The sequence below is a fragment of the Ricinus communis genome, chromosome 5 (genome assembly GCF_019578655.1).
Source record: "Ricinus communis isolate WT05 ecotype wild-type chromosome 5, ASM1957865v1, whole genome shotgun sequence".
Lineage (NCBI taxonomy): Eukaryota > Viridiplantae > Streptophyta > Magnoliopsida > Malpighiales > Euphorbiaceae > Ricinus > Ricinus communis.
Window position 1 is genome coordinate 20,394,517 of NC_063260.1, and position 17,321 is coordinate 20,411,837.

The following is a 17,321-nucleotide window of genomic DNA, read 5'->3' on the forward strand; positions in this document are numbered from 1 at the left end:
AAATTGAATTTGGAGGCCAGAGAAAATGATTATTACTTCCTTTTATGATTTTTCATACTAATTTTTTAGTTGAGAATGTTCCCCAATCCTACCACATTAAGCAGCATAGTAACACATATGTATTGCCTTTGGTTAGTTTTATAGACCACAATGCCCTGACAGACTAAGAGATGTTTATGGTGGATTATCTCTTAATCTGTAATCATTAACAAGGTATGCTCTCACTTTCCTTTTGTTGATTTTATATTCACTCACCTTTTCTTTGGCATGAGTTAGTGACTTGGTGTTTATGTTGATTGATGATAATCTTTGCTATTAATGATTATCTTTGTTGGAAAGTATAAGGGTGAGGCATAAAGCTTTTGCTGACAATCAACTTAGGGCATGCACTGTCCCCTCTTCGGTTATCAACCATATCCTCCATCTCATGAATCTCCTCTTTTTATACCTTTTTTCATTCATTACAAATAATTTTTTGTATGAATCTTGATATGTTACACAACTGATTTTAAATACAATATTACAGGAATGAATTGGATAGTAGAAACTTAAAATACTTTTATTCTAGTTGATAAATTTATTTAAAATTAGTAATTTCTGCGTGCGTTACATGACCATTGCTGTTATTTTATTTATAAAATTAAATTTATAGATAAAATTTAATAATTTTTAATATTTATTTATAATATTTTAGAATAATTTCAAGATTAAATATTTTAAAATATTTTTAATATTTCAAAATTTTATTAGTGTGATAATATAAAATTAAAATAATTACTAATTGATTTTAATATTATATAAATTAATATTATCAGTATAATTGATATTATTATATTTCAAAATTATAATATTAAAAATATTTATTTTTTAGAATTCAAAACATTATCTGATTAGGAAATTGATCTATTAATGTATATAGTATTAAAATATAATTAAAATGTTATTTTTTAGTATCGGAATATTATTTAATTAGAAATATAATTTATTTATTAATAAAATCATAAAATTACACATAAATTTCAATTTCATGTGTTGAAAATAAATATACATACGTATCAAAGTAAAAACACCTATATAAAAGAATTTTATATCTCAGAAATTAGTATATGGATATATTGAATCAATTCATCTTAAAATAGTTTCATAAAACAAAAAAATTTCCTTTTAGCACCCACCGTTTCCAACTCTTTCCACTAATATCGGATACAATAACAAGGGTAATTATGGAACTCCGGGAAACAAATTTATCCAACTCGCCCTCTTTCTGAAGTAGTACAGAACTCGACTCATCCAAGAAATGAACTAACAGAACTGGATATCATAAGGAAAAAACATGCTCCAATTATTATGTATACTATTGAAGGTCACAGGCATAGAAAAACACAAGCAAATGGCGCATTCTTGACCTAGAATTAATCATGGGCCCAATTCTACAGCGGAAACTGGCAGTAAGCAACCAAATTTTAGCGGCTTGATTTGCAGATTGATCTACTTATTGTCGTCTTGTCTCTGCAGATTTTATTGTTTCTCCCTGTTTTCTATTCCCTTAATCTCAATTCCTGGATATTTATATCATATAGCTTTTTTTTCTTATACATGATATTTTTATAATTACTTCTTGTTTCGACCAGTTTATAAAAATATAAAATTAACTTTAAAATTTCAATTAATAATTTAAATTTTTTGGTTGAATGATTGTTAAGATCTTATCTAATAAAAAAAGAGAGTAAAATTTAGTATAAGAATTATTTATTTCTTAGAAGAAAGTAGAGTTAATATGTTTATGCAAACCTGACATAAAAATGAATAAAACGAGAAAACAAAAATCATTTTAAGGAAGAATTCGAAGGATAATATAGAAAAGTTAAAAGCTGAAACGGATAAAGAAGAAGACATGAAATTTCTTTCTTGACTTCCTTTTCAACTTTAATCAAACATCCCTTTCCCCTATTTATTTCTTCCTTTCTTTTTTCTCTCGTCTTTTATCTTTTCATTACCATCCACTAAATAAGTAGAGACCTTAACTGTTGTGTAAGTTGGATGTCTTGGACTAAATAATACTCCTCCACCTCTCTTTCTCTCTCATAATTATTAATGTTATATTATACAAGTGTATGTTGGCATCTTGGTTAATTCCACAGTTTACAACCTTAATTATCATCTAAATCTCAGGCTTCATCATCATAAAGGGTTACTTATCCAACAACCTTAGTTAACCAATGAATCTTCTGCTTTTTACTGATGTTTATTTTCTTTTTCAGATTTTACAACTTTTATCAAATCTTTTTTTTCCTCCTTTTGTTCTCTCTTTTACTTTTCCTCCCCCTCATGATCTTTAGCAAAATAACAAAGTGAACTATTCCCTCCGTTTTTTAAAAAAAAAACAGTTCATTTTCAGTCTTCACGCGATTAGAAAATATAGATTTTTTCAGTCAATATTATTAGTTTTTATTACTGTTTTTTTCAAAATATTTTTATTAAAATTTATATATACAAAGGATAGAATGAATGCCCAAAAAAAAAAAAAAAGGAATATATATAGCATAATAATTTTGTTGTGGGGACTAAAATCCCTCCGTCCATCCAAAAAAAGCTTTCCAGTTAAGCATGGGAGTGCCAACTTTCATGATGATTTTCCACTCCGTTCACCATCATCATCTCTTCTTTCAATATACATTCTAACTTAGGATTCAGTGTATTGTATCTATTATACACTCTTCCTTTCCACCAATACCGTTCCATGATTTTTCTCATTTCATCTGACGTCCCTCTTATGCTCACAAACTTTCTGATTTCATCTTAAAAAAGAAAAACATCATATTTCTTTTTATATAGCTTTCGGAACATTTCAACTATTTCCCCTTCCGAGTCTAAAAGTGGACTTCATATGTGCTTTCAAATTGATCATGAAAATCAAATCCTCCATCTGCTTAAACTAATACTCTTAATCTACAATTTAATAATCTTTCTGGTTTTTAAGATATTACATTAGGTTATATTTGGACCAATTTTACGAGCATTTTGATTAATAAATTTCTTATGACTAAGTGTAAGGAAACTTTTTAATTTTTTTTTATGCTCGAGTTGACTTTATATTTATATTTTAGTTATTATTTTTTGAAATATTTGAAAAGTTTTTTACTATTTTGAATATATCATATTTAATTATTTGAACGAGCAATAATTGCTCGAAATATTTTGTATATTTTTTAATTTAATATAAATATTTTTATTCTTAAAGTGTAGTGATAGATTACATAATAATATAATTATTTTAAATATGCTTTTAGAAAAATAAACTTTAGTTTATAAAAGATCTAATTACTAATTAAATTCTCAACTTTATACTTCTAAATAAATACTTATATTTTAATTTATTTGTAAAATATTTTTTGGCAATAAATTTTAAAATTTTATAGTGAAAAAAATGATGTGACAATCAATTCTACTTGCGAACATAAAAATTAATGAATCAACAAAAAATTATTATGTTTAGATGTAAAATGTGTGAAATGATACACATATATATATACACATGTGAGATTTTTAATGAGTATATTATTAAGTTTAGAATAAATTATTTTTACTGATTCATTATTATTATTCTTTTGTAAAGCACAGTCTATTTGTTATTTTATTTTAAAAGTTGTTAAAAATTGTTATTGAAATGGATAAAATTTTAAAAAATTGAAGAAAATTATTATAAGTGTAAAGTTGAGAATTTAATTTAGTAATTAGACTTTTTTATAAAAGTAACAAACAGATTTTTTTTTTGGTAAAGATTTTTTAGTTAGTAAATAAAAAGATTCAAATTTAAAAGTTACCACCTTTTGCCTCAGAGCTCTCTTTCTTCTTATATGTGTGTATATATATAACTAACTAGGGATTTTATATATCTGTAATTATCGCCTATAAATTCTCTCTTTCTCTCTACAGCTTATACTCATACATGGACGAGTCTTGGAGAATGCGAATGGGAATCCCACGACGTCGTTCGATGGAAGACACTACTTCCGGTTCCACTCATCGTTCTATTGAAGCTTTAGATCCTGATGATTTCTCCGATGTTTTCGGTGGGCCACCACGGAGTGTCCTATCGCGCAAATTCTCTGGCGACTTTACTTCTACTAGATCATCATCCACTTCTTTCTATGAAGAGGTATTCCGGCCACCGGAGTTTGTTTCTACTGTACTGGATAAGAAGAAGAGTGGTGCTGGAGGCCGGAGCTTGCCGGCTTTTAGAATTCCGGCTAAGAGTGATGGATTCTACGGTGATGTTTTTGGTTGGGAAGAAGGACGAATGTCGAGGGAGAGGTCCAGACCCAGTTCAAAAGCTAAATCGAAATCGAACTCCTCCTCAGTGCTTAGTTCTGAGGAGCTCAGTCCTCACCGGCGACCTGTTTCCGGTGATGATGCGGCATTGTCTTCTTTTGCTTCCAAACTCAGGTATAATTATTGTAAATAGCGGTAAACTGTTCTTTGCTTAACCGTTTTTCAACTGGGATTTTTCTATTTGACAATTTTACCCCTGCGAATTTTTCTTTTGTTTTTAATTCCCTTGATTCTTGTAGTTTTAAATTAATAAGAATCTATATTATTTTGAATTAGTTCGACCCTGGGAAGAGTTTTAATTTATATCCATAGATTTAATCTAATAGGAAGTGTATATACTTCGGTCTTGAGTTTGAAATTTTTATTTATTTATATCTTAAAAAAATAAAAAATTTAATTTAGTAACTTATATAATTATTTTATTTTTATAAAATAAAATAAACTTGTGTCTTTTAAGTATAAGTGTGGATGAAGTTTACTAAAAAATAAAATCAGGGAAGACAAGTCGGGCTTGAATTAGGTGGTGGAGATTATGAAAGTGAAGGTTTCATTTTTGGGAAAAGCAAATCATGCAATTTGTTAGAACATCATTATTAATATGTTTTTTCACAAAAAAGAAAAACACTTTCTTTGGTGATGGTTTTTCACATGCTTTGTAGGGTAGCTATGCTCCACTAGCCATTTCATTCAAGATTCCCTTGTTTCTTGATTATTTTTCACCTTTAACAACCAAATATCCTTCCAACTCTTTTTATTATTTCTACTGACATTCTTTTTCTACTATCTATAGTAATTTCTTTTTTTTTTTTTTTAAAGAAAAGAATTTCCAAATCTAATCTCATGTAATAGTATATTGTAACTTCACGATTATGAAAACCAACCCCAATTTAAATAGTACGACTAAGCTAAAACCAATTACTAATTATACCTCGACATTATTAAAGATATAGCTAAGCTTTTTCTTTTTTTTGTTTGGATAACTAATGCTTGGCATCCCAAAATTGAAGAAAGCTTAGATTTTTATTTTCTTACAGGCCTATCAATGTGCCCTGTAGATGGAACTCAAACACATTAAGACCTGAAGAGTTCACAAGGAAACAAGAGATGCCATCTTTTCCATGCAATTCTCCTTCGTATGCTGATAATTATTACATGGAAAATGAATACAATGACAATTTCAGAAGCTCCTATATTAAAGTTTCACGGCAAGTCTCATCCCCAGAAACCATTAGTATCAAACCCAGTTCCTTCCGAAGCATCAAAGTATCTGTGGATGATATAGAACTCAACTCTCCTTCATCTCCTGTCTCTTCACTTTGTCAAGAACCAGAGGCAAGCATAGGTATCCAGTGTGATAGTATGCAAGAAGAAGAAATGGAGCAGGATGAAGATGAAGTTATGAGTTCTTACGTTATTGAGATTAATTCTGATCACCGAGAAGTAGCTAGTGAAGCAATATCTATTGATGAAGCAATTGCGTGGGCTAAGGAGAAGTTTCAATCACAGAGTTTTGACAGACAGCAGAAGAAAGATCACTCAAATGAATTAGAAGGTAACTTGTATAGTCTTACCTGAAATTTCATCCTGTGAAGTTAAATGACAGAATTCTTTATTGGTACCTTTAAATTGTGCAGAAACACCTAACTCGAATGAATTTTTAGAACAACAAATGGATGGACACGGAAGGACGCAATCTCCCACGGTAAACTACTCTTTCTGAAAATATAAAATAGCAAAATTTGATTCTAGTTAATTATAAGCCAAGAATGTACTTTGCCAACAATTAGATAGCGCTTTTAATAGATTTCAGCAAGATAAACTGCCCTCTTTTTCTTTTTTTGTATGTGCTGAGAACTTGACACATTGTCAAGAATCTAAAAAGCATCGCAAAAACCATCGTGGCATATAATCTAATGAAGTTTGTTCGAGTACATTTCCCTGCGGTTTAGCAAACATTCTTGGCAGTGATTCCACAATAATTGTGCATCTTTATGCGAGAATGCAATTCAAAGTAACCAACCGAGTGAGATTAATTATGGAATTCCCTTCTGCTTTTTGCAGGAAGAAGAGCTAAAAAATCTGAGAAGTGAAGCAGAAACAGAACAATCAGAAAAAGATGTAAGCTCTTAATGCTGTCAAACTTTGTATATAACAAAAATTTAGGTTGGCTTCAGCCCAGACCTTCAGAGCTCATATATAAGGAGGCAGCTTTGGTGAAACAAATGATACACGTTTTGTGACCTGAAAAACTCCTTTTGAGTTTGATAAGATAACACCACCACTTCCATCTAAAGAGATAACTGCGTTACAAAGTCAGGACGACTACATTATAATTGAACACAATGAGGAAAGAAAATTCTGATAGGTTGTTTTTCTTTTCTTCTGCAAAAATTACAGATGGGGATGGAACTATTGGATGAAGACATCAGGTTGTGGTCAGCTGGCAAAGAGACAAATATTCGCTTGCTGCTTTCAACCCTACATCATGTGAGATCTTAATTTAAGTCTGGTGATTGAACCATGTTTATTGTGTTTTTTGAGGCTTTAACTAAGATAAGGGGATGACTAATGCTAAATTCAGATTCTATGGCCCAACAGCGGTTGGTTTTCGATCCCTCTAACAAGCCTTATTGAAAGCTCACATGTGAAGAAGGCATATCAGAAAGCAAGATTATGTCTCCATCCAGACAAATTGCAACAAAGAGGAGCTACACACCCACAGAAGTATGTTGCAGAAAAGGCCTTTTCCATCCTTCAGGTATATAAACTGTTTCAGAAAATTTCGAAGTAATTCAGTAGGAGGGACAGAAAAGGAGAACCAGATTTGGTATATGACAAACTCTCAACATTGTTTTGTACAGGATGCGTGGGCTGCATTTATCTCCCAAGATGTCTTCTTTTAAGACAATTCAGGATCATTTTGACTCCGTTTTGAGAAGTGTGAAACCAATGACATTATAGCAAGCTGGAATTCTTGAAGAATGAAGCAGAAAGAAAGCATCTGTCGCAGGAAAAAGATTGCTGTAAATTGTGATAGATCGTCCATTCAAGAATTTTGTATCTTCATCCGAAGCCTGGCTTGCTTTCATTCGCATCCCAAAAGCTAGAAAATATGAAGATGAGAATGATAGTGTTATTGACATCAATCAGTATTTCGGGTTGTCCGATATAATATTTTCCCTTCAGGCCATTGTTCTTAGTCAATCGTTCAATTCGGACAGTGACATAATAATTTATTATCAGCCTGTATTTATCCATCAAACAAAACTACGATGAGTTCCTCTTCTTTGTCTCAGTACATCCATATATATATATATATAAACTGAAATATAACGTTTAAGAATAAATGCAGATTCACGGTAGGCCGACCTGGAGACATCAGAGGAAGACCATCGTCTCTATCCGGATAAGATCATTTAAGATTAAATGCAGATTCATGGCAGAAATCAGATCATACACGTGCCTCATAAGGGTACAATTTACGGTGACTGAATTTAGAACATCCAAGTTTAGGTCATGTCAGAGTGTGAACATACTTTGTAAGGAGAGTATGTCAAATCTGTTCTACCCTAAAAAATTATAATCCAGAGGTTGAAATTGGATTCTGAAACGACAATATAACTCTATTGACAGGTCGCATTTTAATTCTGCAAAATTGGTAGCACCAGTCTACAAGTAAAAAGAAAAAGAAATCTTATTTGCCTTAAATTCTTATTCACATAGCAAAACAATTTCCAGTGAAAACATATGTACATACAAAATAGACATCGCAAATTTACAAATGGTCGAAAATGTCAAAGAAGGACAGTGAGAGAGAAGGAAAAATACCCATTACCCTTATCCAGCTCCTTGTTTTACTAACTCCTTAAACTCTTCATCAGTGCTCTTGAGCATAACCGGCAAAGGTAATTCAGCTCCACTTTGAATAAGCTCCAAGTGCCTAGGCTTAATCCTGTTTTCCAGACTAAAAGCAAAATACTGAGGAAACTCCTTCAACTCTTCCAACTTCCCTTTCATCTCTTCAACAAAATACTCAAACTTTGGCTTAAAATTATTCTCAACACTGAAAGTGAACAATGTTGGGCATCTCAAAACCATACCAATAACCTCATCTTTTGAAAACCCTATAGCCTCCAAGTACTTCAACTTAGGAATCAATGTTTTCTCCACATCAGAAACCAACAAGATTGAGTCTTGATAAGCCAAAGCTCCCAAATCTCTAAACCCAAGTCTTTGAAGATAAAATAAACATGGTTTAAGTTGATCTCTGACACCACAAATAAGCAATCTTGGGCACTTGTTAATGACCCTTCTAAAGTTATTTTCTGGGACTTTAAGATCGTGATATAGGAAGTCAAAGACTGGGTGGAGGTCCGTCTTAATGTTAGAGGTGAGGATTTGAGGACACATGCCAAAGATCCTACCCAGGTCCCTTTCACGGATGCCTTTGGACTGGAGAAAAGAGATAATGGAGTGAATGGAATCAAGAGAGGCTGAATGGAGAGAAGGGTTTTGGGATAATGCTTTGCCAGAATCAACTCCCATGATTTCAAGGCATAATATCTTTTCTTGGATTTGGAATGAGATGTTAGATTGGAGTGGTGTATAGAGTGGATGCTTGTGGAGGATACTTTTAGTAGGCTTTGCTGATAAGTTGACGTATGGTTGCTGTGAATTTGATGGTGTCTGGGCAGTGAAGCAGCAGAAAGTAGAGGGTAAACCAGTTGCTGCTGCAACTGCCATGGTGCCAGTGTTGTGTGTGGGAGAAAAATATAGAGGCCCTTCCGAAGCTTTTTCCTTTCCTTGTTTTGCCTTTTTATCCCAATAGCTTTATTAGCATATGGAAATGACACGAGGGCATATTGCCTGGATATTATTGGCTAGAGATGGATTACAAGGATTTTTCTTGGGTGGAAATTGGGCTTCTTCACTAGAGATGGATTACAAAGATTATTGCTTTCAGTTTCTCAAGCAGCCAAATTATAAGATGCTCTTTTCTTCGAGTTACAATCAAATAGAGTGCAACTCAAAATTAAAACTTTATTCTATCAGACTATAATATTGGATGCTCTTACAAGCTTTTCAGCTAATTAAAGCCATTCGGCTTTTTGAGATGATAAATAGATGAAACACATTCACCTTAGTCAGAATTCCATACTTTACAAGGTGCAACATTTTTACATAGTATTTAACAAGGATCAGCTTTGGTTTGGCTGCGAAATTAACCCAGTACGAGAAGGGGTTTGATATAATCTTTCTGCGGTAGAGGGTTACTTCAAAAACTGGAGGATTAAAAGAAAAATGGTAGAAGGCCAGATTCACAATTATTTCAATCCTCACATCACAAGTCTCGCAGTCACTTCGTACAGGAGAGCGTCATTGTCTCTAAGAGAAGGGCGACCGAATGGTGTTCACCGCTGGCTACTCGATGAAGACCAAGATGCCAAAACGAATTATTTATTTGTTGGTTTGTGGAATTGCAAGCCAAGTATCGTTATTTCCTTAATCTTTTGCAGCATAAACAGCAAGGGAAAAGAGACCACTCGACTGCGGCAGGAGATAAAATTACAGTAATGGAGTATCAGAATTGAATCAAGATGATCAAATACTACTATTATTATAATCGCTCTCTCAATTTTCAATACCAAAAAGAAAATTGCAGCAACAGAAAGAAGATGACTTTGATTAATTTTTGTTCAACAACATATTGTTAGCTGCGAGGTAGTAGGAACAACAATGAGTCAAAGTACTTCAACATATACTGCTGCATGAACTGGCACCTCGAGTTTTGGGAATAACACTTGAATCAACCAACTGCAAAAAGGAGAAACAAGAAAGACGGAAAAGATTGCTTTAACTTTCACCAGTAGTAGCTCTTCAGCCAATTAGCAAACTGGATTCCAATGTTCACTTCAATCAGCAGTTTCATCCTACACGGCATTGGCATAAGAAAAGATACAAAATCACAATCACTTGGTTGCTTTCTTAGAATGAACTTGGCAGAAAAGATATTGACTTTGGTTAATCAGGTCAGCTAACCTGACCCGATAAAATGGAGGACACCCAGTTCGAGATTTTCTTTTTAAATGTCTGCTTAGTTCATCCACTTATTCCTTTAGGCATGAAACCATTGTTTATTTCCTTTTTCTTTCTTCAGTTCTATACTTATCCCCTTCACAGATGACAAGGCACCATCTCAATAGTGCAACTTTTCTTTGCTTTATTTGCATATGCTCCATTCAACTGAATCCACATGTAGTTTCTTCTTTCAAACTTAACGGAACAGCAAAGGAGTCTCTCTCCCTCTTTTTCTCCAAGTTCCAATTCCATTCATCAATTAATATTGAATCTTTTTACAATAAATAGTGCACGCTCTTAATTCCAGTCACAAACAAATATATGTAAAAAGGTGCATTACTGCAGGAATTTATCGGATTGAGATGATCTTATTAATAATTGCAAGTACCTTTGCAGTTCTCATTAAATATCAATGCTGCCCATGGCTTCTGCTCATAGAATGCCGTCGAAGGAGCTTTTGACCAGGAGTTTGATGATCATCCTGCATGACAAAAGTCAAGTTATATGCATGTTAGGCCAAAGAATAAGGTAATCCAAGCAAATCTCTCTAAGATAATAAAAGTTTTTAAATGGGGGAAGAGACAGAATCGACAAGCAAACAAAAATTACAAAACAGTCGCATTGAATCTTTTATCACAAGAACCTAGATCAAGTGACAAGAAAAATGTACTAGAGATGACATTGCCAAGAGACAGGATTATTGGTCTACTTATAAAGCGGATGGCGAATTGACATTGCACAACCTACATCAACATCCCAGTATCAGCTCCAGAGAAAATTATCACTATACCTAAGAAACCCTCTCGGATGGTGTCTGGCGTGCTTATTGGAAAGGGGGCAGGGACATTTTCCCAGTCCAATCACTGTTTTATATATTTTTCTTGGGTCCTCTTACCCTCTATGGGTTTTACTTGGCAGTGGCAGAAAGCAGAGTTTTAAGCGTATGAATATAACACACTATATCCCTCCCAAACAAATACACGAGTCTTCTCCACTGATTTAAATTATCAAGTTACTGACCTGTCCTACTAGCACCAAACATATTACAAAAAACCATTAGTCATAGTTTGTCCTGTGCTACCATAATCTATATTTTCCAGCTGGGCAGTTTCATACCAAAATCAATCTCCTCACTTTCGATTTACTAATATCCCAGTATGACTAGTGCTGTTGCACTGATCAAGCATATAAAGTACAGATCTGAAACATAATACTAATTAACAGTCATGTGAATGGTTGAAGGTAAAAATAAATGTAAGCATAGACAAGTCCTCCATTTTCTGCTAAATATAAGAAAAGAATTTAAGAAAAGAGACAATTCACCTTGTATAATGATGCTGCTGACTCTGACTGCACAGTTTGAATTGGAATATGTCCAAGTGAGCGCAGTGCATCTAAAGCATCCAATGTCAACTGCCATCCACAGAGTGCAGCAGTATCAGCATTATTGCCAGAAACACGGCTACTGCAGCCAGCATCAGCAACATCTCCATTCACCCATGGGCAGAACTGATTGTGATGAACAATTGGATCAAACTCTGTAGGCTCTTCATAGTTGCTTTCACCTTTTGGGGGCCCTGACAATCAAGTATTGTGATTATGCATCAATCGTACATGGAAGAGAGGACTAAGAACAAGATTTTAGATGAAGTCCTATCCTCATAAACTTCTCTTCAGGGTTCACAGGACAAAATAACAATGTGTGCCCCATAAAATCACATGAATTAACCATTTCATGACAAACCATCCAATGCAGGGACATATCCAACAAAGGTAGGAACAAACAGAACAATGACGCAGGACAACCAAGAAACAAGCACACACAACGTACCTATCCCGTTGGCAACTGCATAATCTGACTCTACACATGGACAATTGTTTGTGGAGGATGACTTTCCAGCCTTGCTGACCCATTTCTTGGTTGTCTCATAGCCAGAGTATATATTTGCATTACAGGAAAGAGAAGGGTGTGCATTATTATCTATAGATAACTTGCAGCTTTGACCTACTTTTTCACCACTTTCAACAGATTCAGCCTTTGTGGAACCATCTATTTTTGAGCCACTATCAGCTCTTTCCACAGATCGAGACAACATCTCCTGGCTATCACCATGAGCATCTTCCCTATTAATTTCATCAGGGACAATCTCATCCATTAATCCAGGATCAGGAGCAGATTCACCAGTCTGACCTTGGTTTTCAACATCTTCAACTCTGGGTTCCACATCACCAACTACACTGTCCGCTCTATGGACAGAAACATCAGCCCCATGGATTTCTGCTTCATGACTGGCACACATGCCAACACTGCCTCCACTAATGCCAAAACTAAGACCGTCTCGAGCCTGAGCTGTCGCTGTTTCTGCATTGAAGATTTCTTCACCATCATTCGTGCTACTGACCCCCATTTCCCCAGGAACTACTCCAACAGAAGGCCTGAAACAAATGCTTTGCTGAGCCTGGTTGCTATTATTCAGTTCAGAAGTCTCGTTCATATCCAGATTGCCGTAAATACTGGACGAGGGCAAATGAACATCATCAATATCCCCAGGGTAGTTTTCAACACTTTCCATAGAGTCATCATCTGCACTGTGACATACTGTGTCCATTGCAATAACAGAAGATGCACGTGTTGAATCCCTAGCTGATGTGATTCCAAAAACCTGGTCACTTCCTTGACAAAAGAAATTCCCTCTGTTTCCATCACCATAAATGTCAAGACCCACTGAATGACTAGGACCAGCACCAGATGAGTCTCTCTTATAAGGTGAACAGTTTGTATCAAAAAAATCGGAGTCGCGAGCACGTTTTGAGGGTCCAGCTGAGGGACCAGCCGAAAATTGTCCCCCATCTGTGACTTCATCACCATCACGATCAATGACAGTTCCTTCTACACTGTCAGCAGGCTGCATTATCAAGTGGGCCCTATCATCTGAGCTACCACCTACTTCCAGGCTCCGCTTACGAGAACTAGGTCCTCGTGATTCATATGAAGCAGCACGATCACCAACCTCACTGCCTGAAGGTTGACCAATCATTAAATCTCTCCCCATGTCTGCATCATGAACACTATCTGGTATCGCTGCCCTGTCTGCCTGAGTAAAAGGTAAGCCCCCTGCCATAGTAAGATTTAAGTCAACCTCCGCATTCTGCAGCAACTTACCCTTGTCCGTTGTTGCCACTTCATCACGGTCTTCTGTATGTTCTTTCTCTGTATCATCAGCAGCAACCCAACCACTAATTCCACTAGCTGCACTTACTCCACGTGTCAATCCCATTTTTTTGTTTGCATCGGGAATATCAATATTGTTGGGAGTAAAACGAGCAGGGCGAGGAACAGTCATGAAATCCAGTATTCTGACAGTAGCACCGCATAAGCTACAATCTAACAAGGGTGACCTGGAATCACATCTTGACTCCACAGCTAAGAGTTTGCTCTTTCCAGTGTCCTTTTTGACTGAGGCAGAGTGGGCATTATTGCTTGGACCAGGATCATGTGAAAGATGGACTTGGGCCTGGGCAGGGCCAAAAGAACCATTTCGTGCTGAGTGGGCTGAATTTTCTTCACAATCCTGAACATTTAAAAGCCATCTTGGTTCCCATCCGCAAAGGCTTATGAGTTTTTGGGCCTGCCAGAGGAAATAATTTGAGAAGAGAGAATATACAATCAGAAGAGCATGAGCACATAGCAGATAGCAGATAGGTAAAGTTATAAACCACTTCGCACAGTGGCTGCAGTATAAAGAGCATCAGTGAGGCTTACACGTGAATACAGACAGAATGTCCCATCTCTGGAGGTTTCAAGTTCTGGTATGCCCTCTGATTTGAAGTCTCCTTCCCCGGAAATAAAATTCTGGGACTGGGATAAAAACCGATCAACCACTAGAGCCCGAGAAACCCGCATCTGCTCAATTGTAGATGCAGCAACAATAGGAAGGATTTGAAATTGCAGGAGTCCGTCACATCTGTCTTTATATCCCCCAATTAAAGCAGATTGGGTAGTTGGAGGGAACTGCACCAAGCTTTCTGGGCAGCTGTTCCCTCTCCAAGGACAGCTGACTTTGTGACCATCATCCAGCTGTTTGGCAAAGGCTTCACCAGCACTTTCAACTTCAAAGGAAGAAAGGCAAAAGAAAAAGGGATCGTAAAGAATCCTAATAACATGAGCAACAAGCATTGATTTTGATAATCAAATAAACTTTCCCTAAACAAGTAGATACATCAACTTGCAATTAAAGATTGAGCCGATAAAAAGAGAACCAGTCCCTTTCTGACCAATTCATCCACTTAACCTAGTTCAAATCCCAATAATTTTGTTAAATAGGCAACTCTCTCCCCATAAAGGACCCCTCAATATCAATGATGTTCATGCATGAGACAAAACATAATTTTGGGAAGACTTTCTGCAAAATCAATAAATTCAAAGAACTGAAGCTAGAATAGCTAACCTTCAGCTTGGGTCCAGGATGGTAACAAAACAAAACTCAAGCATGCACTGCATGATTCACAGACAACTTTATCAACATCTGTATTCATCCAGCCTCTCCGCGCACAAGCCAATGAACTAGCAATCTGCAAGAAGTTAGGAAAGAGATGATAAGATAGCTGAAATTGTCCCAATGGCCAAGTCTATACCTACACTTTAAGAAATACGGGCACTTAAAAAGCATGATAAACTTCAATATCCTGAAACTAACTGAATTTAAAACCAATGCTTAAACTTTTAAGCATTCTATGTTCTTTTAAAGCCCTTATAGTAGTTGGTCAATATCCATGTGTATATACAATTAGATTAGTCCTCATAATTACATACCAAAATTACATAATTAGTCCTAATAAATTAGAGTTATGAATTATTTAGTCCTCATAATTATATACCAAAATTGATAATTTTTGAAAGGTAGAAGGAAATACCTTAGGTTTTCCAAACCAATTTGACGGCTTAAAAGTAGCTAATCGTCTCAACAAATCCCCACGCTCCCAAGGCCTACACGAAGGCTTTGATGATCCAAGAACAGAACCACCAGCACTAGTACTCATTGAGGTCCATGGTACTTGTGAGCCAACACCAGATACAGACGCTGCTTTCGAAACATTAATAGCAGGTGACGATGCTCCAGCAGAACTGCATTTAGAAAGAATAAAGAAAAAAGCAAGAAGAACAACCCGCATAAAGCATTGCACTTCATTTCTAGCAGATAATTAATCTATTAAGCTCAAATAAATCTTCACAACCACCAAATTAACATGGAAAGCTGCTAAACATGAAGGCAAGGAATCTCATTTAATTCAATTTCGCTTTCCAGAAACCAAACACCAAAAATGAAAAAGAGCATGAAGAGAACAAATTAAGAAACCCTAATTTTCAAAGGGCTAAGAGAATAGAGATTGTGTAACAAGTAAAAGAGCATTAGAGATCAAGAATGAGTTGGTGCATGCAGTAGGGCTGGTGTTAAGAGGGAGAGGGGGCGGTGGGGGGGAAGAAGAGCAATCTGGTACCTCGCAGCAGGAGTAGGATCCATGGTCCCGCCGGAACTTATAACTTCTTCTCTCATTTCTGCTTCGTCAAGTTTTTTCTTTTGTTTCGAAGCGATAAATATAAATAAATGATGAGTAAAATAAAAGCAGCGTGTGTGGGTTATGGGCTGTTGCTTTTATAGCCACTGTATTATAAGACAGGAATATTTTGTCACTATTGCGTGCCGCGTAATGTTCAACTTCACAGTCAAAAAAATTAATAATAAAAACAGAACCTTTTTTCTCTTTTTTTAACCTTTTCTTCTAAAAACGTTTCTTTTTTCCCTTGGATGGTTTGTAAAAGGTCTAATAATACAAAAAGAAATTCAAAATTTTATCATAATTTTCTATTCTGTTCAACACTTCAAAAATTATTAATTTAGTTATAATTTAAACGTATAATTTTAATTAAATTGAGTTGTTCATCAATATTAAATAACGTAAATAATAATATGAACACAAATTAAAATAATGAAAATGCATTGATTTATTCTAAAGATTTTATTTCAATTGAAATTTAATTATTCATCATATACAAGGATCGCCACTAAGCATCCATGGCTGAATGGTTAAAACGTCCAACTCATAATTGGCGAATTCATAGATTCAATTCCTACTGAATGCACACCAATAGGACCTTTCAATAAGTTTACTAGAATTGGCTCTATGGGGTACAAGACCCTTTACACGTAAGACCTATTGCTCATGCAATTTAGAATCCTCATTTTAGTCGATCAACTATGGAAGTTTTTAATTGGGGGAAGCGTGTCTGGCCCAGTGAATATCGCTTATTCTGGTGTTTTATCAATGGTGATATACAATCGGTTTACATACTAATGAAGATAATGAAAATATTTATGAAACTTACAAAGATAAAAGAAAGTAAATTAGACAAAAAGAGAAGAAACCTGTACAAAATAAGAAGTAACTTGGGCAAAAAGAGACGAAGTGACTTAGACAAATATTTTTTGTCGATAACCTTAGACCAATCAATCAAATATCAATTAATACATACACTAGAGAATAGATGGGGCGATTCAGGTGAGATCCAACTTTCTATTCACTCATGGGACTTGGGTGGTATAGAAGGCACTCCACGACTCTACGGCTCCTCTCTTCTCAAGAATCTATACATCTTTTATCAATGTATGGATAGCTATCTATCGAGCATATGTTTAAGTTTGGCCTTAATGGTGTAGCCTCTATGCGTGCCCTAGCTTATTTTAGAGCTAGATTTGCCTCAATTATTTGTCTCTTGTCTTTCGCCTTTCTCAAGTTAGCTTTTGCTATTTCAATTTCTTTGAGCTTCTTGTGGATCAATGTTATTATCTTTCTCTGCATCGTTTACTAAAATAGTATATAAAATAAAAAAATATGTGTATATATATATATAT

At 35.0% G+C, this 17,321-nt stretch overlaps 3 protein-coding genes across 10 annotated transcripts; 1 reads left to right on the plus strand and 2 right to left on the minus strand.

The window, feature by feature from the left end:
* Nucleotides 1-3,883: 3,883 nt before the first annotated feature.
* Nucleotides 3,884-7,627, plus strand: LOC8276583. 4 transcript variants are annotated; one of them, XR_007216084.1, is made up of 7 exons: nt 3,884-4,446; nt 5,349-5,884; nt 5,967-6,034; nt 6,394-6,450; nt 6,730-6,819; nt 6,931-7,090; nt 7,194-7,627. XR_007216084.1 is itself a non-coding variant. In XM_048374832.1 (7 exons), the coding sequence occupies exons 1-7, from the start codon at nt 3,950-3,952 to the stop codon at nt 7,233-7,235; spliced, it is 1,467 nt and encodes a 488-aa protein (XP_048230789.1). In that variant the 5' UTR covers nt 3,886-3,949; the 3' UTR covers nt 7,236-7,627. The 4 variants fall into 4 exon arrangements, 3 of the variants coding, with proteins under 3 accessions (XP_048230789.1, XP_048230790.1, XP_002532979.1); XM_048374832.1 differs by having other exon boundaries at nt 3,886-4,446; nt 6,914-7,090; XM_048374833.1 differs by having other exon boundaries at nt 3,886-4,446; nt 5,388-5,884; nt 6,914-7,090.
* Nucleotides 7,628-8,008: 381 nt separating this feature from the next.
* Nucleotides 8,009-9,222, minus strand: LOC8276584 (transcription termination factor MTEF1, chloroplastic). The gene has a single exon (XM_025159769.2). The coding sequence runs from the start codon at nt 9,073-9,075 to the stop codon at nt 8,170-8,172; it is 906 nt and encodes a 301-aa protein (XP_025015537.1). The 5' UTR covers nt 9,076-9,222; the 3' UTR covers nt 8,009-8,169.
* Nucleotides 9,223-9,352: 130 nt separating this feature from the next.
* LOC8276589 lies at nt 9,353-16,065 on the minus strand. Of its 5 annotated transcripts, none has more exons than XM_048374831.1 (8): nt 15,910-16,065; nt 15,325-15,535; nt 14,859-14,982; nt 14,174-14,520; nt 12,242-14,039; nt 11,734-11,987; nt 10,799-10,891; nt 9,353-9,879 (listed from the first exon to the last, which is right to left on the minus strand). In XM_048374831.1, the coding sequence occupies exons 1-7, from the start codon at nt 15,963-15,965 to the stop codon at nt 10,820-10,822; spliced, it is 2,862 nt and encodes a 953-aa protein (XP_048230788.1). In that variant the 5' UTR covers nt 15,966-16,065; the 3' UTR covers nt 9,353-9,879; nt 10,799-10,819. The 5 variants fall into 5 exon arrangements, with proteins under 5 accessions (XP_048230788.1, XP_048230787.1, XP_048230785.1 ...); XM_048374830.1 differs by lacking the exon at nt 9,353-9,879 and adding an exon at nt 9,931-10,146; XM_048374828.1 differs by lacking the exon at nt 9,353-9,879 and adding an exon at nt 9,931-10,262.
* Nucleotides 16,066-17,321: the final 1,256 nt, after the last annotated feature.

Coding starts and splice junctions, on each gene's coding strand:
- LOC8276583 (XM_048374832.1), top strand. CDS start 3,950: ATGGACGAGTCTTGGAGAATGCGAATGGGAATCCCACGACGTCGTTCG. Junction 6,035..6,393: donor GAAGGACGCAATCTCCCACG/GTAAACTACTCT, acceptor TGCTTTTTGCAG/GAAGAAGAGCTAAAAAATCT. Junction 6,451..6,729: donor CAGAACAATCAGAAAAAGAT/GTAAGCTCTTAA, acceptor CAAAAATTACAG/ATGGGGATGGAACTATTGGA.
- LOC8276584 (XM_025159769.2), bottom strand. CDS start 9,075: ATGGCAGTTGCAGCAGCAACTGGTTTACCCTCTACTTTCTGCTGCTTC.
- LOC8276589 (XM_048374831.1), bottom strand. CDS start 15,965: ATGAGAGAAGAAGTTATAAGTTCCGGCGGGACCATGGATCCTACTCCT. Junction 14,040..14,173: donor CATTCTGTCTGTATTCACGT/GTAAGCCTCACT, acceptor TTCCTCTGGCAG/GCCCAAAAACTCATAAGCCT. Junction 10,892..11,733: donor CAGCAGCATCATTATACAAG/GTGAATTGTCTC, acceptor TTTGTCATGCAG/GATGATCATCAAACTCCTGG.